Source organism: Rattus norvegicus, chromosome 11 (assembly GCF_021556685.1).
Source record: "Rattus norvegicus strain SHRSP/BbbUtx chromosome 11, alternate assembly SHRSP_T2T, whole genome shotgun sequence".
In the NCBI taxonomy this organism is placed as follows: domain Eukaryota; kingdom Metazoa; phylum Chordata; class Mammalia; order Rodentia; family Muridae; genus Rattus; species Rattus norvegicus.
In genome coordinates, this window is record NC_141544.1 from 92,722,269 (window position 1) to 92,745,503 (window position 23,235).

At 46.8% G+C, this 23,235-nt stretch overlaps 1 protein-coding gene across 4 annotated transcripts in view; it reads left to right on the forward strand.

Annotated features, from left to right (window-relative positions):
- Positions 1-22,642, forward strand: part of Liph (lipase H) — a 47,793-nt gene extending 25,151 nt beyond the window's left edge. The window contains exons 6-10 of one of the 4 annotated variants that reach the window (XM_087576887.1): positions 7,580-7,747; positions 9,613-9,708; positions 15,382-15,493; positions 19,457-19,630; positions 20,598-21,127. In XM_087576887.1, the coding sequence (XP_087433013.1) occupies positions 7,580-7,747; positions 9,613-9,708; positions 15,382-15,493; positions 19,457-19,630; positions 20,598-20,649 (602 nt within the window). In that variant the 3' untranslated portion in view covers positions 20,650-21,127. 4 annotated transcript variants of the gene reach the window in all.
- Positions 22,643-23,235: the final 593 nt, after the last annotated feature.

A 23,235-nucleotide genomic window follows, 5' to 3' on the forward strand; every position in this document is an offset into this window, starting at 1 on the left:
GGAGTCTTTGCCTGCATATATGTCTGTGTGAGGTGTCCGATCCCTGGAACTGGAGTTACAGGCAGGCATGACCTGCCCTGTGGGTGCTGGGATTTGAACCCTGGCCCTCTGGATGAGCAGGTCATGCTCTTAATCACTGAGCCATCTCTCCAACCTCGAGCCCGGCTCTTTTTAAATGTGGGTTCTGGAGATCTGTGTATGTCAGGTCCTCTTGCACTTTGCCATCTGAGTTGTCTCCCCGGCCCCTTTTCTCTCTCCAGTGAATTCAACTTAATTTGTTTTCTAGCCATAACCTGCAGGTAGGGACCCCGACTACCCATGAGGCTTTGCCCTTTAACAGATTTTCTCCTTTCCCCTTTCCCCCAAAGTCACATGCACCGCGGAGTGTCTTTTCTGCTGCCACCTCCTCGATTCCCATTGACCCACACCCTCGGTTTCTATACACATGATTTTGCTGGTAGGGAGGTTGCGTGGAAGGACGTTTTCTCACCTCAGCCCCACTAAGTGCCAGGTCCCACTAAACCTGGCTTCTGTGAAATTCTTCCTTTCTGTGTTCTGAGGCACCAGCTGGGACGCTCACCTTTCAATGGCCCCTGATTCAGAGGACTCTCTGAGTGTAACTCTCCCCAGGCGGAGTCACGGCACCTAGTTTTCTTCTCCCTTTAATATTTAATCTGCTTTTCTGGCTTCAGATTTCACTTTGGCAACGGGAAGAATTGCTAGGAACCAGCTAAGCACATCTGCCCTGGACGCCACCTGCCCGGCCACATGCCTCTGAGGCCTTCAGTCTCAGAGTGCCTTTCTTCTTGCAGCTGCTGCCCATGGATTCGATTGAGGCCAATTCCAGAGAGGCGATGCTCATAGGACTTTAAATGCAGGGCCCATCCCTTTTCTTAAAAACAAAACAAAAAGACCCACCCACTGTAATTATCTTTATGTGTCTTGTGTGTCTGAGTGTGCACACGTGCAGGTGCCTGAGGCGATCAGAGGAGTCGCATCCCCTGAAGCTGGGCAGTCCTAAGCTGCCTGAGGTGGGTGCTGGGAACGGAACTCTGGGAAGGTCAGCAGTTGTTTTATAACTGAGCCAGTTCCTCGGTCTCTTTCTTTCTCCTTGTTTTTTTCTCCTTCTTTTGTCTCTGTCTTAGACAGGGACTTGGCTCTGTGGCCACGGCTGCCCTGGTGGCCCTGGTAATTACGAAATACCTCAGGCTACCCTCAAACTCTGGGCAATCTTCTCAATAAGTAACTAAGCTCTCACTCAGAGAGAGTAAGAAATAGGCTTTTTTTTTTGGTTTGTTATATATTTTTCAAGACAGGGTTTCTCCGTGTACATCAGGCTGGCCTTGGAACTCAGAGACCTGCCTGCCTCATGTCTCCTGAGTGCTGGCATTAAAGGCATGTGTGAACCGCCAGGCAAGCTAGTTGATTGTGAAGCCAAATAGAATAACCAGGGCCTAGGAACAAAGCCATATGTTACCTCAAATCTGACACAGTCATAGTTTCATCAAGTTTTTAATTTTTTATATTGTTTTACAACTTTGTCCAGTAACACAATTAAAAAATCTCACTCTCACCCGGATTCCCCTTTCTCACTCCCCTCCCATTCCTGCAAGAATTGTGCTCAACGATTCCTGGTTTCCTGAGTCCTTTGCATGTGTGGCCCACTGAGTTTAATTAGAGTTTCTCGCCTGAAGTATGGGTGGGAGGCTACTCACCGGAGGGAGGACCGTTCTACAGGGGAAAGTGACATCTGCCTTAGCTATCCCCCACCACCCATAGTACCTCAAGGAGGGATAGGGCCTTGAAGCCTTTTCCCCACTTGCAGAAATTTTTATAGTGGCAGAACAAAGAAAACCATACATTAAGGTACCTTAAATACATTGGTAGAGGGTAGTGAGAAATGGCTCAGTGGTTAGGAGCACCGGTTGCTCTTTTAGAGACCCAGGTTCAATCCCCAGCAACGGCATGATAGCTCACAGACATTCGCAATTTACGTTCCAGGGCATCTGATGTCTTTTTCTAGCCTCCATGGTCACCAGGTACATATGTGATTCATAGGTGTACCTGCAGGTAAAACACCCACACATATAAAATAAAAATAAAGAAAGAAAGTTAACTACACTGGGACGGAAGCCTGTAATAGAGGGCTCAGATGTTACCTGATGTTACCTGACGATGACCGCCTTGGTGTTGGTGGAGGCTAGGCGTCTGTTTGTACATCCTCAGAAGACTTTTATCCAAGTCATGAAGATGTTAGGCCAAACACATAGGTGGATGGTAAACAGCTATTAAGGAGATTAAGGAAAGCTCAGGCTAATTTGTTTACCACTTTCACAGTGGAAGAAGTGGTTACTATTGTTCTTGAGACAGGCTCTGTCTGTGTGTCCCCTGGAACTGGAACTCTGCTCTGGAACTCACTCTGTAGACCAGGCTGGCCTCAAACTCACAGGGATCTGCCCGTGTATTTCTGTTCTGAATGCATCTAAGCTAATTTGTTACTGATTCTGTCTCGTTGGTTGCTTTGCGTCTGGATTGCATCTGGGTTTGACCTGGTAGGTTCTATGTAGTTCTATGTAGTTCTTGTGTGTTATATGTGTTACAGTTCTTTTGTTGAGAATACTCAGTTCACTTCAGTAGCCCATTTACTGACTGGATGACTTTAGGGGCATTTAGTTTTGATGATTTTTTAAAAAGATTTATTTATTATATATAAGTACACTGTAGCTGTCTTCAGACACAGAAGAGGGCATCAGATCCCATTACAGATGGCTGTGAGCCACCATGTGGTTGCTGGGATTTGAACTCAGGACCTCTGGAAGAGCAGTCAGTGCTCTTAACCACTGAGCCATCTCTCCAGCCCCTTGATGATTCTTTATAAGTTCTAAATGCTAATGTCCTATCTGGACTGTGCTTGGCAAAGACCTTTCCCTCTCTGTAGGCTGTCTCCAGTCCCATGATTGAAGCTTTGCTATGTAGAGATTACCAATTTCACTTGTCAATGCCTTTCAAAGACAGACGTTAAAAAGACATTGAGAGTTATTTGTTCTATTTTTATTTCGTATGTGCATATTTGCACACATGTGTGCTCACAAGCACTCCCAGAGGCCAGCAGAGAATGTCTGATCCCTTAGAGATGGAGTTACGGGTAGTCGGTGAGCTGCCTGACATAGGCCCTGGGAACCACACTCCAGCAGGCTCTCCTAACTGCTGAGCATTTGTTCTCCACAGCCTGTCAGGAGGAATGTTTTTTAAAATAGATTTATTTACTTATTTGTGCATTGCATACTTGTGGTTGCTTAATGTAAATAACGCCTGTATATCCATCGTGCATATGCAGAAGTAAGAGAACAACCTGAGGAATTCGAACCTTCATCCTCACCGGCCTGCATAAGACAGCTTTCTGTCTTCTCTATTGCTTTAAATGTAGATGTCTTTCACATCCTCGGTTAGGGTTATCCCTAGATATTTCGTTGTTCTGGGAGCCGTTGCGAATGGCCTTTCTTTCTCAGCAAGTCCAGTATTGGCAACAGATTTCCTTAGGCTGCTTTGATCTCCTGAAGCTCCGCTGAGGGTGTGCATCAGCCCTAACAGTTTCTCTGCTGAGGTCTAGAGGGACTTCAAGCATAGATCGTGCTTTATGCAAACAAACGTGATCTGAGGCCTTCCTGTCGGGTCTCAGTCCCTGCTGTCGCTTTCTGTTAGGACTGCAACCATGGTTTCCGGCACTGTGCTGGACAGGAGCCATGAAAGCCAGGGCCCTTACCGTGCTCCTGAGATAAGACGTTGAAGGGCTGGCCTTCGCTGGTGTTGCTAACTACCATTTTACCAACGTCCCTTTCTTCGAACCCAGCAGTTGCAGAGCTGGGGTCCTTCGGAGGAGCCATGTTGCTCTGCTTCTCTCCGCTCTCTTGCGATTCCGAGTTGTGATTTGCCCGTTGTTTGGATGTCACTTTTGGTTTTATTTGGGGATTTTCTCATGGAGACGGCTTAGCATCATTCTTCCTGTGGTTGTTTTTGTTCATTTGTTTTGTTTCGGTGGACAGGGTTTCCTTGTGTAGCCCTGGCTGTCCTGTAACTAGCTCTGTAGACCAGGCTGGCCTTGAACTCAGAGATCACCTGCCTTTGCCTCCCGAGTGCTGGAATTAAAGGTGAGTGCCACCACGGCCGAGCCATCATGACACTGTCTCAGAGAGTCCTTCATCTCTCGTCCACATTTCTCCGAGTTTCTGATACTCTTTCCATCAGGCTGGGCTCCACCTCGCTGCGTAGCTGAGGATGACTTCGAATTCCTGATCCTCCTGCCTCCACCTCCCACATGTTAGGATTACAGGTGTATACCACCATGCCCGAGCCTGGGGTCTGTTTCTCTTATCCTCTATCTCCTTCTTCAGTGAGCCACACAGAGGCCGCTCTGGTCTCCTGTCTTACCCAGAAGTCCCTTTTTACCTTTGACGATGAATGAATACTGCGGCTATGATAAGAACTACTCTTTGGCCCCGGACCTTTGGAGTTTCTGGTGTTAGCAGTACAGGTCAGTGATAGATTTCAGAAGCTCCTTGCATAAATTCCACTTTAACCCTGAGTAGGAGGAGGTTCCGACACTCAGCAGAGCAGTGTAAATTGTGCTTTCTCACCATCTACCAGACCTAGTAGACCCATGCCTGGCAACCTTCTAGAATCTACAGCAGCGAACGAAACAGGTCTAGTCCTCTTTACAGAGAACTACAGCTATGGAGACAAATGGAGACAAAAATATTTAAAAAATGATTGAAAATAAATTTATGTGTATTTGTGTGTCTGTCTGTGTGTGAGTGTGTATGTGAGTGTGCGTGTGTGTGGTGTGTCTGTGTGTCTTGTGTGTGTGTGGTGTGTCTGTGTCTATGTGTGTGTCTCTTTGTCTTTGTGTGGTGTGTGTGTGTGTGTGTTTGTGTCTCTGTGTATGTTTCTGTGTGTGTGTCTGTGTCTCTGTGTGTGTCTGTGTGTGTGGTGTGTCTGTGTGTGTGAGTGTGTGGTGTGTCTGTGTGTCTGTGTATGTGAGTGTGTGTGTGTGTCTGTGTGTGTGAGTGTGTGTGTGGTGTGTCTGTGTGTCTGTGTGTGTGAGTGTGTGTGTGTGTGTGTGTGTGTGTCTGTGTGTCTGTGTGTGTCTGTAACCCTCAGAGGCCAGAGGAGGAGGTCAGGTCCACCAGAGCTGGAGTTACAGGCAGCTGTGAGTTGCCTGCCATGGGTGTTAGAACTAAGCTCAGGTCCTTGGCCAGAGCATCAAGAACAGCTAAGTGTTCTTATCCACTGAGGTAACTCTCCAGACCTAAAAACTAGTTCTTGATGTTGACATTTAATGGTGAACGATCAGGGTTTTTGGAAGCTCAAAAGCTGGCCAGATGTACTATTGGTGCACTCTTGGGATTCTAGAGCTCAAGAGGCAGAGGCAGGGGGACTAGGGTTTGGGGCTAGTTTGGATAACTCATTGAGATCCTGTTGAACAGCCTGGGCATCTGTGTGGGTTGGGGCGTTAGGTAACAGAATAGGTTTATCAGAGTGGATCTGTTCAGCTCTTTACACTGACCTTTCAAATCTTGTTTCTGTTAACAATTTCCCAAATAATAAGGCAAATTCATGACCAAGGCCTGTTTGGTTTCACTCTTCCTCTAAATAAGAGATAAGGAAAAAATTAATAATGACTAGTTTAGATTTTTATAACATTTTTAAAAAAATGTATGTGTGTGGTCATGTGTTCCCAGATGTTAGAAAATAGCTTGTGGAACTCAATTAGATCCTTCCACCCTGTGGGATCCAGGGTTGGGATTCAGGCCATCAGCCTTGATGACAAGTGTCTTTGTTCAGCCATCTTGCCAGCCCCGAGTTGCCTTTTAGATAATGATTTGATGGAAAATCACTTTCTCGTGACCTTTTGACTAGCACTGTTCATGACATGGTTGTCAACCTGAGTAGCAGACACAGTGGTTACTTAGTCTGTGAAGCGACCTTACCAATTAGACCAGGACTTTGAAGTTCTTCAGACTCACAGGTGTGTTGGGGTCAAGGAGTGGTCCCAACTCCTGAGCCTCCTCTAAGCCAGCTGTATTCGAGGGTGGCCCGGAGCCCTGTATTTCATCACGTATAAATACGGTGAGGACAATCTGTTGCTCAAACATTGGATGGTAGTACATGCATCTCTGTGCATGCGCAGGGGTGATTTGCCCACGGGTCCATGTGTCCGTGCGTGTATGGGTAGAGGCCAGAGGATGACTTCTTTGGTCATTTTTCATGTTTGGGTTTTTTTTGAGGCAGAGTCTCTCATTGAACACAGAGCTCCCCGTCTAAGTTAGACTGGCTGCCCAGAAAACTCCTAGGAGCCACTTGTCTACATCTCCAGGGCCAGGGTCACAGACCTTGGCCGATGGCTTTTATGTGTGTGGTGATGATCCAAACCCAGGTGTTCATGCTTGTACGGAGACATCTCTGCAGCCCTCCCTTTGAGCAATGCTGGAGATTGAATTTAGTGCCTTGTGCATACTAAGCAAGCACTGTTAGCTCTCCACCCTCCCTTTTTAAAAGTAAGTGTGTGTGTGTGTGTGTGTGTGTGTGTGTGAGTGTGTATGTGTCTGTGTGTGTCTGTGTCTCTGTGTATGAGTGTGTGTGAGTGTGTGTGTGAGTGTGTGTGTGTCTGTGTGTGTCTGTGTCTCTGTGTGTGTGTGAGTGTGTGTTTGTGTCTCTGTGTGTGTGTCTGTGTCTCTGTGTGTGTCTGTGTCTCTGTGTGTGTCTGTGTCTCTGTGTGTGTCTGTGTCTCTGTGAGTGTGTGTGTGTCTGTGTCTCTGTGAGTGTGTGTGTCTGTGTCTCTGTGTGTGTCTGTGTCTCTGTGTGTGTCTGTGTCTCTGTGAGTGTGTGTGTGTCTGTGTCTCTGTGTGAGTGTGTGTGTGTCTGTGTCTCTGTGTGTGTCTCTGTGTGTGTCTGTGTCTGTGTGTGTCTGTGTCTGTGTCTCTGTGTGTGTCTGTGTCTCTGTGTGTGTCTGTGTCTCTGTGTGTGTCTGTGTCTCTGTGTGTGTCTGTGTCTCTGTGTGTGAGAGTGTGTGTGTGTGTGTGTCTGTGTGTCTGTGTGTGTGTCTGTGTGTCTGTGTGAGTGTGTGTGTGTCTGTGTGTGTGTGTGTGTGTGTGTGTGTATGTGTATGAGCATTTGTGCATGAGTGTCTGTCGAGGCCAAAGAGGGCATTGGATCCCCTGCAGCTAGAGTTACAGCAGTTGTGAGCCACTAGTGTGTGTGCTGAAAGTGAACTGGGGTCCTCTGGAAGAGCGGCAAGCACCCTGAGGCACCGAGCATCCTCTCCAGCCCAGAACCCCAGGTTTGCCTTTGTTCTCACAACTGCCTTTATATGATTTACTCTCTACCTTGCGCTGGCCATAGTGAATCCCTGCCTGCCGTTCTCATAGGATTAAGTGGAGTCGAGTGCATGGAAGCCGTGCAGTGAATTCCATGCAGTGCGTGGCATTCAGGAGCTGGGGTCAAATGTGGTGGTGTTCGTATAGAATGTGAAATGTGCTTTTCTGGGAAATGCCGCAACTGCTCTTGTCCCTTTATAATCAAGGTATAAAGTACTTCAAGTGTGACCACCAGATGTCCGTCTTCCTGTACCTTGCATCCCTGCAAAATAACTGCTCCATCACAGCCTATCCCTGCGACTCCTATCGGGATTATAGGAACGGCAAGTGTGTCAGCTGTGGTGCTGGACACATCGTGTCCTGTCCCAGTCTCGGTAAGCCCATGGAGTCCCCATCTCTAATGTACAGTTACTTTGTTTCAGTTCCCAGAGTCATTTTGCTCTCTAAAAATTTGTCTCAAATTGTATTTACTGAAGTGGTTACATAGTAAGCTTTAGTTATTATTATTTGACATAGGTCTTGCCATTTAGCTTAGGCTGGGTTGAGATTACTTTGTAGCCCAGGCTAGCCATGATCTTGAGACCTTACCACAGCCTCCAGAGTAGCAGGTATTACAAGAGTGTATCACATGCTAAACATTATAACCAACTTTTCCTAGCCAGTTTTTTCTCTGAACTACTCGTCTTGAATTAGAGAATGTATTGGGTTAGAGTATGACAGCTTAGCGGGGATGATTGAGTCTGTGGCCGAAGAGAGAGAGAGACCCTCTTTTTCAAAAACAACATTGAAATAACACACACACACACACACACACACACACACACACACACACCCCAAAGCCAAAATAAACAACAGTTACCATTTACCTAGTGTTAGAACAATCTACATGGGAGTCCACCGGAGGTGATTGCAGCCCTCCTACACATACTATTCTGTCATGGAGAAGGAGGAGGAGGAGGAGGAGGAGGAGGAGCAGCAGCAGCAGCAGCAGCAGCAGCAGCAGCAGCAGCAGCAGTAGCAGCAGCAGCAGCTAGAGGGTTTGCCAGCCTACCTAGGCTTTGTATCGCTTGTTCCTGTTGGGACGGAACACCCACTCCATGCACCCACCTCTCTGATAGGGGAAGTCCACAGTGAGCCTGAGACCAGGCCCAGGGCTGAGCCTTGCAGAGTGATCCTTTTCAACAGGTTGTGTGTATGAATGCTTTTCCTCTACACTCTGGTTCCTGCACCCACATACAGGGCACTGTAGACATGACTGAGGTGTTTCCCATAGAAATAGAGGGAATATTATAGGTGGTCAGGACTTTAGGATTTGTGCTCTGAGCCATTTTCCTGACAGACAGAAAGAGGTTTCAGTGGGCAGAGTTCGGTTTTGTCTCCTTCAGGCAATGACCTGGTGGGAGACATTCATCTGCTCAGGGGCACAATTGCACATCGAGCCCATGCCCTGTGAACTTTATTAGCTTTATTTTAGTTCTTCAAGAAAACCCTGGGGCCAGTTAGACCCCCTCTAGGCCTATCATCCTAGGCATTTGGTAGGGTGAGGCTGAGGCAGGTCCTGTCTCCAAACCTATGTTAAACAAACAAACAAACAAACAAACAAACAAACCCCTCCACAATGGGCTCAAGGCCAGCCCGAGGAATTTAGCAGGACTTTGTATCAAAATAAAAAGTAAAACAGAAGGATTCTGGATATAGCTTAGTAGTAGATTGCCTGCCTGCCTGGCATGCTTCAGGCCCTGAAATGACTTCTAGCAGTATTAAAAAAAAAAAAAAAAAGAGCCATGTGTGTTGTGTGGGGTAAAGAGTGCACACTCTGCATGCATAAAACTCTGGGTCCTATCTCCAGAACAAGACTGACAAGACCCCATTGTTCTGCAGTAGCGATGCTGTTTTAAGTATGGATCTCGATCTGGCTTAAGGTTGAGAATGAAGGCGTTGCTGAAAGCTATCCACAGGACCAGAGTGTGCTGCTCTGGTTACCTGCCTAGCTACTGAGGACCAGTAAGGGGGGGAAGTCACAATAGGGTCATTCTGCACCCCTGTTCTTAGGATGGGGACTCCAGCAAGAGGGAAGAGCGTGGGTGGGGTGTTCTCCGTGGCCCTTCCCAGCCTCTAGCTACAGTGGTGGGGACTGGAGAGAGTGGGAGGAGTTGTTGCAAAAGCAGAAGACTGTCTGGCTCCCTCTGTGGCTTCACGTTTTTGTAGTACAGGGTGGTGTTTCTGGCTTGTCTTGTAGGCTACTATGCTGACAACTGGAGAGAGTACTTATGGGACAGAGATCCTCCGATGACGAAGGCGTTCTTCGACACGGCTGAGACAAAGCCATACTGCAGTGAGTGGTAACTGCGTGTTGGGTGTGCTGTCTGACCCTGGCATTCTGGAGAGGACAGGGTCTGTGCTTTCTGGAACATGAGTCCCGTGTTCTGTGCTAGACAGAGCTAAGGAGCTAAAAGGGCCTCAGAGCGACACAGGTTCTGTCTGTAACAGTTGTGTGACCTTGGTCAAGTTTCTTCTCCCTTCTGAGTGTCACGGCCCGGTTTGGTAAATGGAGCCAGTCACGCCCACCGTCAGGCTATTAGGACTGAATGAAGTAAGGCCAAGCCAAAGTGTCAGCATCCCAGGATGGCCACCGTCATCACTGGGCTCCTCCAGGAAGTTGTGTCTAAAGAGACATGAAGCTGGGCTCAGGGACAAACCAGTGGATTCTGTACTGGAATCAGTTATGACTTACACTGTGCTTTCTGGAACCTGCTTCCTTCCTTCCTTCCTTCCTTCCTTCCTTCCTTCCTTCCTTCCTTCCTTCCTTCCTTCCTTTTGATAATGTTTAGTTTAATTTATTTGAGCTGTCTTTCCCCGATTCCCTCCTTCATCCCTCTCTCCCCTCCCCTTCTCCGCTTGATCCATTCCAGCCCTCTCCATCCATACCTATCTTATTTCCCCTTTCTAATGAGATCTGTCTGTTGCTTTACTATACATCTACCCCTCTGTGGCTCTATGGGTTGACTCTTGGTTACCGTCACTTAACAACTGATATCCATGTATAAGCAAGTACATGCCATAGTTGTCTTTCTGGGTCTGGAATTTTGTTTCTCAGGATGATTTCTTTCTAGTTCCATTTACTTGCAAATTTCATGACATTATTTTGTTTTAACAGCTGAGTAATACTCCATTGTACAAAATGTACCATGTGGGACTCCGGCGCTGGGGCAGGTGGTGGTGGTGGTGAGCTCTTCCACAGCGATCTCTCGCCTGGTTAGGTGCTCAGGTTCGGGCAAGGGGGAGAGAACTCGGGCAGGGAGGGGGAACAGCTTCTGCTGCCCCCACTGTCCGTCCTTCTTTCCGCTGCTCAGCCGGACTGAGCCAGCAGGAAACTGACTAGACGTCGAGGGGTGCAGGGGAGCTTCTGGCAGCGATTTCCGGAGAGCGGATCTCTTCCCCATGCGGTGGTGTTACAGCTCTTATGACAGAAGCTCTCAGAGGATGGAGTAATTCCTGCACACCTTTAATTCTGAACACCGCACTTAAATACAGTTTTTTGGATGGGTCCGTGTCTGGCAGCAGGTGCTTCCTAATGGTTTGGCCTGAGAGCTTGGGAAGACCTCATCTACATACACGGGGGGCGTGGTCCTCTTTCTGTGATTGATCTGTCTTGAGCCTATAAGACCTGTGGTCACATCCTCACCTGTGGAGGAGGGGTTTGGGGCCTCGCTCTACATGACTGGTCTGTCTCAAACCTCTCTACCTGTGGAGGAAGGGTTTGGGGGCCAGGGTGGGGGGCTGCAGCTAGTGAGGCCCTGATCTCAGAGGCTGGGAAGGCACCTGCAGTCCCCGGGGATTCGACAGGTCTGGACCAGTAATCAGGGTACCTTTCACAGCTTGACGCCCCACAGTACCACATTTTCTTTACCCATTCTTGTGTTGAGGGACATCTAGTTGTTTCAAATTTCTGGCTATTATGTATACAGGAGCCATGAACACAGTTGAGCACGTGTCCTTGAGGTGGGATGAAGCGTCCTTTGGGTCGCCTTAGAGTGGTGTAGCTGGGTCTTGAGGTAAATTGACCCCCGTCTTCCTGAGGAGACACTACACTTATGTCTACAGTGGTGTATTGGTTTGTGCTTCCACAAGCAGTGAACGAATGCTCTAATTCAACACCCTTATCAGCGTGAGCTGTCACTTCTGACAGATGTAAGAAGAAAAATCTCAAAGTAGTTTTGATCTGCATTTCCCTGATAACCAAGGATGCTAAATATTTTTAAAGTGCTTCTCAGCCACTTGAGTTTCTCCTATTGAGAATTCTGTTTAAATCTGTACCCCAATTTTTTAAATTGAGACCTATTTTCTTGAGTTCTTTATGTATCTTGCATATTAGCCCTCTATCGGATGTACAGTTGGTAAAAAAAAAAAAAAAATCTTTTCCCATTCTGCGGGCTGCTTCGTCTAGATGACAGTGTCATTTGCCATGCAGAAGCTTCTCAGTTTAATGAGATCACATTTATTAATTGTTGATCTTAGTGCTTGTGCTAACAGTGTTCTGTTCAGAAAATCCCTTCCTGCTTCTGTAGCTGAACTCAGTTAACACTAATCAAATTGGCCCTGATGGTGTGCTCTGGGTTCCCAAATGAAACACACGCACGCATGCGCGCGCGCGCGCACACACACACACACACACACTCACACACACACACACACACACACACACGCACACGCACACCCTTTTTAATTTTAATTTTAATATGGCCACTCTCCCCTCCAATATTCTTGAGTTACTCCTTTCATTTTGGCTGCCCTGGACCCAGACCTGCAGCCCTCTCGGGCTAAGTTTCCCAGCACCTACAAGACAGCTATGCTCTCTGTCTGGCACCTCCCAGGCATGGCCGCTACTCCTCTCCTAGCATGGCTGCTATCTCTCTTCCTGCTCCTTCCTCCAGGAATCCTAAAGTCCCTCCTCTGTCTCCCTTCCCAGCCATTGACTGCTGGCAACTTTATTTTCCAATCAAAACTGACCGGGGGCAGGGTCCCTTGGCATCTTGCCTGTGGCCATGCAGATTCTCCTGCAGTTTGGGGGACCAACTAACATAATTCACGCAGCGTTAAACCTAATCCACAATGTGTGTCCATGAGTTCAAGGCTGTTCTCTACTTTATCTTAGAGCAGGTTCGGTGTATCTGGTTTTATGTTGAGGTCTTTTGTTGAAGATATTATCTTTTTACTCCTGTGTGTATTTCGGTGCTCTTTATCAAAAAAAAAAAAACAGTTCTCCACAGGTGTATGTGCTTACGTCCTGGTCTTTGATTTGATTCCTTTGGTCAGTACATCTGTTTTGGTGCCAATACCACGGTATTTTGTTACTGTAACTCTGTAGTAAAGCTTGAAATAAGGGATGGTGATACAGCAGTTCTTTTGTTAATGGGATGTTCAGATTTTAGCTATCCTGGTTTTTGTTATTGTTGTTTGTTTGTTTGTTTTTAATGTTTCGTTTGGTTTTGGTTTTGGTTTGGTTTTGTTTATTTTTCAACACTGGTTTCTCTGTGTAGCCCTGGCTGTCCTGGAATTCAATCTGTAGACAAGGCTGACCTTGAATTCAGAGATCTGCCTGCTTCTGCCACCCAAATGCTAGGATTTTTTTTTTCTTTTTCTTTCTTTTTTTTTTTCCGGAGCTGGGGACTGAACCCAGGGCCTTGCGCTTGCTAGGCAAGTGCTCTACCACTGAGCTAAATCCCCAACCCCCCAAATGCGAAGATTAAAGGTTTGCACCACCACTTCTAGCTCTTATCCTGATCCGTGTGTGTGTGTGTGTGTGTGTGTGTGTGTGTGTGTGTGTGTGTTTCCATAGGTAACTGAACATTGTCCTATCAAGATCTTCAAAGAATTGAGTTGTAACTTTGATGAGGATTGCACTGAACCTGTAGATTATTTTTGGTAACATTTTTACTATGTTAATCCTATCCATTCCCAAGCACGGGAGATCTTTCCATCTCCTGATGCCTTCAGTTTCTTTCCTCACTGACTCGATGTTTTAATCATACACGTTTTTCACTTGGTTGGCAGTTTCTGTCGCAGAGCTGGCGATGAGATGGGGTGGCAGCAAGTGGATGTGTAGGAATGAGGGATTGGTGAAGATCTGCAGTTAACCTACCTCTTTCCCTGTCAGGAGGGGCCTGTGGCTCCCGGGGAGTCTGCCTGTGGCTATTTCAAACACCCCCCAGATATGTAGCTATATAAAAATAATATAGAAATAAAGTATTTCTAAAAATAAATCACAAAATCGTTTTAAAATAATTATTTGGTATACATGTATAATTTTACCATTTACTAAGGACAAAAGCACATTTGTATTTTTTAAAGATTTATTTATTTATTATATATAAGTACACTATAGATGTCTTCAGACACACCAGAAGAGGGCATCAGATCTCATTATGGTTGTGAGCCATCATGTGGTTGCTGGGATTTGAACTCAGGACCTCTGGAAGAGCAGTCAGTGCTGTCAAACCACTGAGCCACCTCTCCAGCCCTGCACATTTATATTCTGATGAAATAGACATGCCTGCTCATTTTACATAAGGAGCTAACATTTGGCTAAACATCTGATGCTGCTGGATAACGGGCATCCGTGGTGTTTTACAGAACTGATCATTATCATTCTGAATTTATAGTGACCAGTGAGGATGTCGCTTTGCATGAATGAGTGGAGCAAACTGGCAGGAAGTGTATCAAAAGCTTTGGGAAATTCTGTCCTTATCCCAAGATAGAACTCCTTTAATGGCTTCTTAAAAAACGATTTTAAGGAGGCAGAGGAAGGTAGATTTCTGTGAATTCAAGGCTAGCCTGGTCAACAGAGCAAGTTCCAAGACAGCCAGGGCTACTCAGAGAAACCCTGTCTAAAAAGCAAAACCAAACAAACAGCAAACAAGGAAAGACCCGATAAACAAAAAATTATCTATTTTATGTGGATAGGTATTTTTGCCTAAATACGTGTCTATGTGCTGTGTGCTCAGTGCCTGCAGATGCCAAAAGAGGGTTCTAGATCCCTTCAGCGAGCGATGGATCGCCATGTGGATACTAGGAGTTGAACACTGGTCCTTCTTACAAATAAAACTCAAGTCAACAATTCAAAGAGTTTTTTTTTTTAAAGTGTGTGTGAGTGAGTGCGTGTGGTCTGGAATAGTCTGTGAGTGGAGGTTTGAGGACAGCTTGAAGGAATCCATTCTCTCCTTTTGTCAAGGGGGCTCCAAGGATCAAGTTCAGGTTTTCAGAATTAGCGTTAAGTGGTTTTCCACTGAGCCATCTTGACAGCCTTCAGACAATGATTTTTAAAACCAAACATTCCACCTCAGTACAGTGCAAAGCTCTCCCAATGTGGTCCTGGCATGCTGGGAAATAATGGCAGGAAAACATCAACGTTTTCCACAATTAGACCCCTGTCTGCAGGAGCTACCAATCCAACATGACAGTAAGGCCATTTAAAACATCAGAGATTATTTTGTGGGCTTTTGAAACTTGGTTATAAGCTTCTCTAGCATTTCTTTGTGGAAGAGTCAAGAGGTTGAATGAACATGTCTGACAGAATGTGAGGCAGGCTCCCTGGTCCTGCACATGGCTGATGGCGAGCTTGGATGACTGTCACTCTTGCCCTCTATACCGAAGAGAAGAGCAAGAAACACAGGGAAGCATGGTCTCATGTGCACACACCTGTAACCCTTGCACTTGGGAAATTGAGGCTGTGTGTGTGTGTGTGTGTGTGTGTGTGTGTGTGTGTGTGTGAGAGAGAGAGAGAGAGAGAGAGAGAGAGAGAGAGAGAGATGTTCAGGTCATTCTTGCCTACGTAATGAGTTTGAAGGACCTGGACTGAAAAAACAATGTTAAAGATAAAAGGGAATTCTTCTTGGGTCTTTGCAGAGAAACTCCAGAGGGAGAAAGAGAGGGATCTTGGCTTTTCAGACCCGACCCTCCGGGGAGCACTGGGACGCCTGTCTTATGGGGTTCTTCCCCTATTTTACAGTCTATCATTATTTTGTGGACATCATATCTTGGAACAAGAGCGTGAGAAGAGGGTTCATTACAATCAAGCTGAGAGGCGAAGATGGAAATATCACAGAATCCAAAATTGATCAGTAAGTTGGGCTCTGAGCTTGGGTTTTCTGGCTTGGACGCTCTCCTCAGCAGATGATGCCTTCCTCTGTGCTACAGCAGGCAGGCAGCAGGACACTCGCTCGCTCGCTCACTCACTGGGGGCTCGCCTCTGCCTGCTGGAGGTGCAGCTGGCTCAGCGTCTCTCCCCATCTTCCCTCCACCCTTCCCTTTTCTCTTCTGCGTGTCCTCTCCCTGGGTGTCTCTTGCTTGTTGCTTTTCTTCTTCCTCTTTCCATTTCTAGCAATTAAACGGTTAATGATAAACACCATCCACACCTTCTCGTGCTGGGTTAGGTGTGCTGGCAACCGCACTGGAATCACATCACTTGGGAGGCAGGGGCAGGAGTCTTGTGGCACCTGTGAGACCAGCCAGGTCTAGACATGAAGTCTACGTCTAGTTGGACTTGCATAGTAAGTCCTGTTTCAAAAACCAAAAGGGGCTGGGGTGATGTTCAGCAGTTAAACGCACCGGCTGCTCCTCCAGAGGACCCAGGCTCAGTTCCCAGCACCCACGCCATGGCTCTCGACCATCCATAACTACAGTCCAGAGCATCCAATGCCCTCTTCTGTCCTCCAAGGACCTCAGGCATGTGCAAGAGGTACACAGACAGAAAGACAGACATGGAAACAAGCACCTACAACACTGTGCAGACATAAGCATTTCACACTGTACACTTAGATCAGAACTTTAATCAACACTCCATAAATGCATGAACTATGACTGGTTAATACAGAGAATATTTATTTTTAAACATAGAGGAATATGGAACATAAAAAAGCAAGTCCGTGCTTGCTAAGGAGAATCTTGACAGAGTCTGTTTTTCAAATGTCGTCTTCTTTTTGGAAACAAAACCACATTTCATCAAACATTTCTTAGGTTAAAAACCAAGGAGGAAATTTAGAAATATTCAAATTTTTTTATTATATGTAAGTATACTATAACTGTCTTCAGACACATCAGAAGAGGGCATCAGATCTCACTACAGATGGTTGCGAGCCACCATGTGGTTGCTGGGATTTGAACTCAGGACCTCTGGAAGAGCAGTCATTGCTCTTAACCTCTGAGCCATCTCTCCAGCCCCAGATTTTTTTTTTTATTTTAAAAATGTATCCGTTTATTGGTCGGCTTGTTTATTCACTTACTTGGGGGCAAGTTCTTGCTTTGTGCTGTAGGTTGGCTTCAAACGCATGATCCTCCTGCCTCAGCTTTCCGAGTGCGGGGACTTCAGATGTGTGTCCCCATCACTGGCCCTAATTTTCAGTTTTCTGCTAGTGTGTATTTATATGTATGGTTTATGTTGTATGTGCATATACCAACATGAGGTATTAACACTTTATTCTGTCACCTTTCTAATCAGGAGAAGTCGGAGAGAAGCCCTTGGCTTAAACAAAAGAGCGTGAGGGTCACTTATTCAAATGTGCAGTGTCTCCTGTGTCTTTAGATGCTTAGGCGCTCGCCATGCATTAAACGCCAAGCATAAGGTCGTGGGCAACTTGTATGTGTGGACTTGGAGGTGGTTTTATTTATTTTTGGTGCTGGGAACTGAACCCAGGGCTTTGATCTCGGAAATAGCTGTGCTCCCCATGATACCACCAAGGCCCATGGACCTTCATCACGGAGAGTCCACGTTCTGTCACCGACCTGCATCCTAGCCTGAACGAGCTGACATAGGCCAGGACTATTTGGGAAGACGGAGCCTTAGTTGAGAAGTACCTCCATCAGATTGCCTACAGGCAAGCCCCTGCAGCCATTTCTTCAGTAGTAATAAACAAGAGAGAGCCTGGTCTGGAGGGCACCGCCCCTGGCAAGCGGTTCTGAGTTATACGAGAGAGCAGGTTTAGCAAGCCAGGGAGAGCAAGCCGGTAAGCAGTGCTCTCCCAAGGCCTCTGCCTCAGTTCCTGCCACGCTTGGGTTCTTGCCTCAAGTTCCCTCGGTGATGGACTGCGATCAGATGTGTAAGCTAAATAAACCCTCTCCCTCCCAAGTTGTTTTTGGTTATTTCTGCCACAGCAAGAAGAAGCAAACTACGGCAGTATCTTTATAAATACGTGGATTTATAATAGTTTTTGGTTATTGAATTGAGTGTGTGGCACACATTGCCTCAGGGATTTCTAGCCCACTCAGATATTAATACCACAAACTCTACATATGAAGAAAATGAGGCCAGAAATCCAAGCTGTTTAGCCAGAGCCACATACCTGATGGGTGTCAGTGGCCAGAGTGGCAGTTCTGTCCACCAAGCACCTGTATCACTGTATGGCTGGGTCCGCTCCTCCCACTAAGCTGCTCCCCCACCCCAACCCCCTGCACTTGTGGTGGTTTCTAGGGTTCACCATGGATTTGTTTCTGATCTGATATCCCCATGTCCACAGTGGGCTAGTGTTTTCTGGAAGGGAGCAGTAGGGAGGACATCTTGAGGAACCAGCCTCAGGTGGTACATGGGCTTTGGGCTGAGGTGAGGGGACCAGAATGGAGAGCTAACCTGAAATCTGGCCTTTCAGAACACACGGCACCCAAGGAATCTGGAGGACACTGTGCAGTCACACACGGGAAGAGGCAGGACAGGGCTCTGACCGGATTTGGGTGTTCACACCAGCAACTGCTTTCATGTTTCTATTATTATTATTATTATTATTATTATTATTATTATTATTATTATTATTATTATATCATCATCATCATCACTACCACCATCATCACCATAACCATCACCATCATCATCATTATTATTATTGTTACTGTTATTTTTACTGAGTGAGTGTTGGCCAACTGTGAAATCCTAAATCTGAATTTCGAAATATCTTCTTATGTGTTGTGAGACAGGGCCTCATATAATCCAGGCTGGTCTTGAACTCACTAGCTTTATCTTCTTGCCTCCACATTTTGATAAGGATTAAAACCTTGGTCCAGTGAGTTTGTTCGGCGGGCAGGGCAGCGCCACTGGCTGCTCAGCCTGATGACCTGTCATGGTGGAAACAGAGAACCTCTTCCCATAAGTTGTCCTCTGACCATGTACCTGGACACACGGGAGGTGGGGTGGGAGGGAGAGAGAAATTATAGATGTAATTTAAAACAGTTGTCTATTAAGAGCTAAGCTGTTGATAGAGACAGAGCAAATTCAAGATGGAGACCTGAGGCCGGCCAAATGATAAGAACTGAGTTTGATCTCCATGGCGCCATTCATACAAGCCCTCTGCCTCTGATCCAGGTGACCTCCAGTTCCGTCCAGTACTGTGAGACGGGGAAGAGGAGAGAGAGCTGGATCTTAACATCTTCAATGCACATCCTTTGGCCTTTTGAATTTGCAGCTGGACTTAATTTAGATGATCCCAGTTTTGTTGGCAACGTCCAGTGCATCGACCTGAAACCCCAGCGATGGATGCACAGACATCTCTCTCTGAGGAGTCTCTGTTTTCGTTTCTCTGGGAAAAGGAAGCCAGAGATACCTGACAAGCACCTGGGTTTGGGGCGGTGGGCTGGCTCCAGACATAGACCTCAGATTGGGATTAGGGGGTTCCACAGGTGTTTGTTACCCCAGCCACACTAGAACCTCATCTAAGGCTTCGTGGGTGTGGCAGGGCCTTAACTCCGAGCTGCTTTCCATCCCTGGACTGCTGTACATAAGCCCTACCACACCAAGAGCTCGGACCCCGCAGCAGCTGTGACAATGTGCTCAGAGTGCAGACACTGTCTTGAACACAGTAAATGGTCACAGTAGCACACGTCCCCAGGGCCACTTTGGAGGTCAGTAGCTTCATTTAGGTCATCGTGTGGAGTCGGGGGCCTTTGCTCACAAAGGTCAGCTTGGGTGCACAAACGGGCCAGACCTGGCGGCTGGAAGCGGCTTTCTCTCATTAGCAGCCTATATTATATTCATTTTAAATGGATATATATTCATCTTACATTCTATACGTTCATTTTAAAATGCCATTTCTTCCTTCCAGTGAGCCATCTGCATTCCAGAAGTACCATCAAGTGAGTCTTCTCGCAAGATTTAATCGAGATCTGGATAAAGTGGCAGAAATTTCCTTGTTGTTCTCCACAAAGTCTGTAGTGGGCCCAAAGTACAAGCTCAGGGTCCTGCGAATGAAGCTGAGGTCCCTGGCCCATCCAGACAGGTGAGCCGCAGGCAGGGCTGACAAGCTCCTGTTGCCCCCCTCCCTTCCTTCTCTAGTCCCCCCCTTTTTTTTCTTTCTGAGACAGTCTTACAATGTAGCCCAGGCTGGCCTCAAACCTGTGACAATTTTCCTGCCTCAGCCTCCAGAGTGATTAATTTCTTTTACTTAACAATTTAGGATACTGCAAAAAAAAAATTTAGTAATACAAGATTCCTTAAGAAGATATTCACCGTATCTTAAAACAGGGACTTTTAATTGATTGATTATTTATTTATTTATTGCTGGGCCTCATATTATGGACCTGTATTTCTAGCTGGTCTGGAGGCTGAGGGGGAGGATCAAAAGTTTGAGAACTGAAGAGGCTACAGGAGTTCAAGACAAACCTGGGGAACTTATCTAGACCCCATTTCAAAAGCAAAAGAGGAAGAACCAGAGTATAGCGATTTATAATCCCAGCACTTGCAAAGCTCAGGCAGGAGGATCGAGAGTGGAGCAGAGAACCTAGCGCCCACACAGTGCCTTTCAACCATCTATAAATTCCAGCTGTAGAGGAACCTGACACCCTCATCTGACCTGCTTAGGTGCCAGCACAGACACGATACACATAGGCACAACACTCACACACATAAATAAGTCTTTAACAAAGGAGTGGAGTAGAGTTGAGTGTGATCTCACACCCTATACTTCCTTGCACATGACTGCCTTTCCTAGCGCGGTGGTTTGAATATGCTTGGCCCATGGGAAGTGGCACTATTAGGTGTGACCTTGTTGGAGGAAGCGAGTCACCATGTTGTTTGAGTGCAGAAGAGAGTCTCCTCCTGGCTGCCCGAGGAAGACAGAGTCCCCTCGGCTGCCTTAAGATCCAGATGTAGACCTCTCGGCTCCTCCACTGAAACTGTGAGCCAGCCCCAATTAAAAGTTGTTTGTCCTTTATAAGAGTTGCCTTGGTTATGGTATCTCTTCGCAGGAATGAAACCCTAACTAGGAAGTTGGCACCAGGGACTGAGATGTTGCTGTGATGGGCCTGATCGTGCTTTTGTTTGGACGACTGTGGATTTTAGAACTTTGGATTTGGGAAATAGTGGGATAGTGGGATGCTTTAACTGGGGCTAATGGGCCATCTTGGTAGGACTATGGAAGACATGGACGCTGAGAGTGATTTGAACTGGGTGGAGCTTGAGCATAGATCCTAAAGCCGGCCCACATAGGGACACACTCCCTCCAACAAGGTCACACCCCCAACAGTGCCACTCCCTTTGGGCTGAACATACTCAAACCACCACACTATCCTGTTGCCTGTTGCGTTAGAAACAGCTGCTCGGGGCTGGAGAGATGGCTCAGTGGTTAAGAGCACCCGACTGCTCTTCCGGAAGTCATGAGTTCAATTCCCAGCAACCACATGGTGGTTCACAACCATCTGTAAAGAGATCTGATGCCCTCTTCTGGTGTATCTGAAGACAGCTACAGTGTACTTATATATAATAAATGAATAAATCTAAAAAAAAAAAAAAGAAAAAAAAAAAGAAACAGCTGCTCTACAAGTCCATACTGTCAGGAGGTGATGAGGGAGGTTTGTGATAGTTCACTGACGAGGGTCTTTGGTTTCCCCAGGCCTCACTTGTGCCGGTATGATCTCGTCCTTATGGAGAATGTTGAGACATTCTTCCAACCTATCCTGTGCTCCAAGCAGCAGATGTAGCTGCTGTTAAGACATGTGGGTAGTGGTGACGTCAGGATCTCTACAGCTACAGCTTTTGATGCCTCACCCGACTGCATCCTAAAGGCTCCCAAAGCATGGGGGGAAAAAAAACCAAGGTTATTTTCGGCTGTGTTCCAAGGATGTCACATCACAAAATGTCAAAGGATCCATGATTATGAAACAGCACTGGGAGGGGAGCCCATAACTAGGGCAAGACAGAAATAGCCCAGCTCCCTACAGCAAAGCACTTTGGCTGCATCCTGAGGCCTCGCTTGTTCCCAACTGCCAGTTCTGCTGTCTGTCATACCACGCCCTCAGGACTGTGGGGCAAGCATCTGAGAGTGAAGCAAAGCCTGGAGACCTCACAGGAAATCTGTGTTCCCCGGGCCTAATCCTCCACCATCCTGGTGCGAACTGGAGAATGAACCGGACTACCTCAAGGGAAATGTGGGTTGGGAGGGCCAGTCTGTGAAGGGTTTATGAAATCCCTTGGGTCCGCATTTGGGCAATGTGGACTGCTGTGAACATGCTTTTATTTTGATAGGGTTTAGCTCTCACATAAAGATATACAATCTCTCTTTTTCAATACCAGCTTCTATCCTGGACTGTTTGCCTTGGGGCTTCGAGAAGGCTCTGTCTTCATCCAAGTCTTTTCTGAAGTGATGCTGATGGCCAGAGGTATTGGGATGGACACATAGCCCCCAGGCCTGAGCTGTTAAGTGGGAAGAAAGGAGAAGAAACAGGGGTAGCATTGCTGAATGCGGACTGGGCAGAGTGAGACCGGAGGGAAACTGGCCTGCTTTCACTGAAGTTGCGAAAGTGTCAATTACGGGGTTGTTTTTCTGCTCTGAACATGCTAAGTGCATGTTCCCAGCTTCAGACATTTTTAAAAAAGCAATCCTTAAGTCTGTTTTCTTTAGGGGTTGGGGATTTAGCTCAGTGGCAGAGGCGCAAGGCCCTGGGTTTGGTCCCCAGCTCCGAAAAAAAGAAAAAAAGAAAAAAAAAGATTGTTTTCTTTAAAAAAACAAACAAACAAAAACACAGAAAACAGAAATCAAAACCAAAAGCTGGGCAGTGGTGGCACACACACACCTTTAGCCCCAGCACTTGGGAGGAGAGACAGACAGATCTCTGTGAGTGTGAGGATGCCTGGTCTACAGAGTGAGTTCCAGGACAGCCAGGGCTACACAGAGAATCCTGTCTCCCAAACAGAAACAAGCAAGAAGTTTTCTTTCCTTCCTACTGGTGCAATCCATAATTATTCCAGGAAATTCTTTTAAGATGTATAGATGCAAAATAAAAAGTAAACTGTGCACAGTCCCGCCTGTTGGAGAGATTAATGTTAATCTTCAGACTTGATGCTCAGACATGTGGGGCTAACTCGGCTTCAGGGCATAGCCGGCTCTTGGGGCATGGAACCTTTGAGAAGTCTTCCCAGGCCTCCCTGGAGGCAGATGTGACTCCAACCATTTCTGAGTGACAGCAGCCAACAGATTAAGAGGTCCCAGAGGGCCAGAGACAGAGAGGGTAAAGTGACATAGAACAACCAGATACCTGGTGTGAAGGGGAGTCCCACCTACCCCACATCTGTGACCGCCTGGGGAAGGGGGTCACAGGCCCGGGACCTTTCTCTTCCTTGAATTGCCCCAGCTGTTGTAAAGAGGTGGACACCGTGAGCAAATGGGTTGCAATCCACACTGTCTTAGTTTCTCTTCCTGTTGTTCTGACAAAAACGGTGTGAGAAGAAAGGGTTTATTTTAGCTCCCGGTTCAGGGTACAGCCCACCATGGCAGGGAGTCAGGGTAGCAGGATCTTAAAAGCAGTCAGCCAAGTTGCAGCCACAGACGGGAAGCAGGGTGGTGAACGTATGTGTGCGAGTGTTCACCTTCGTGTCATTTATTCACTC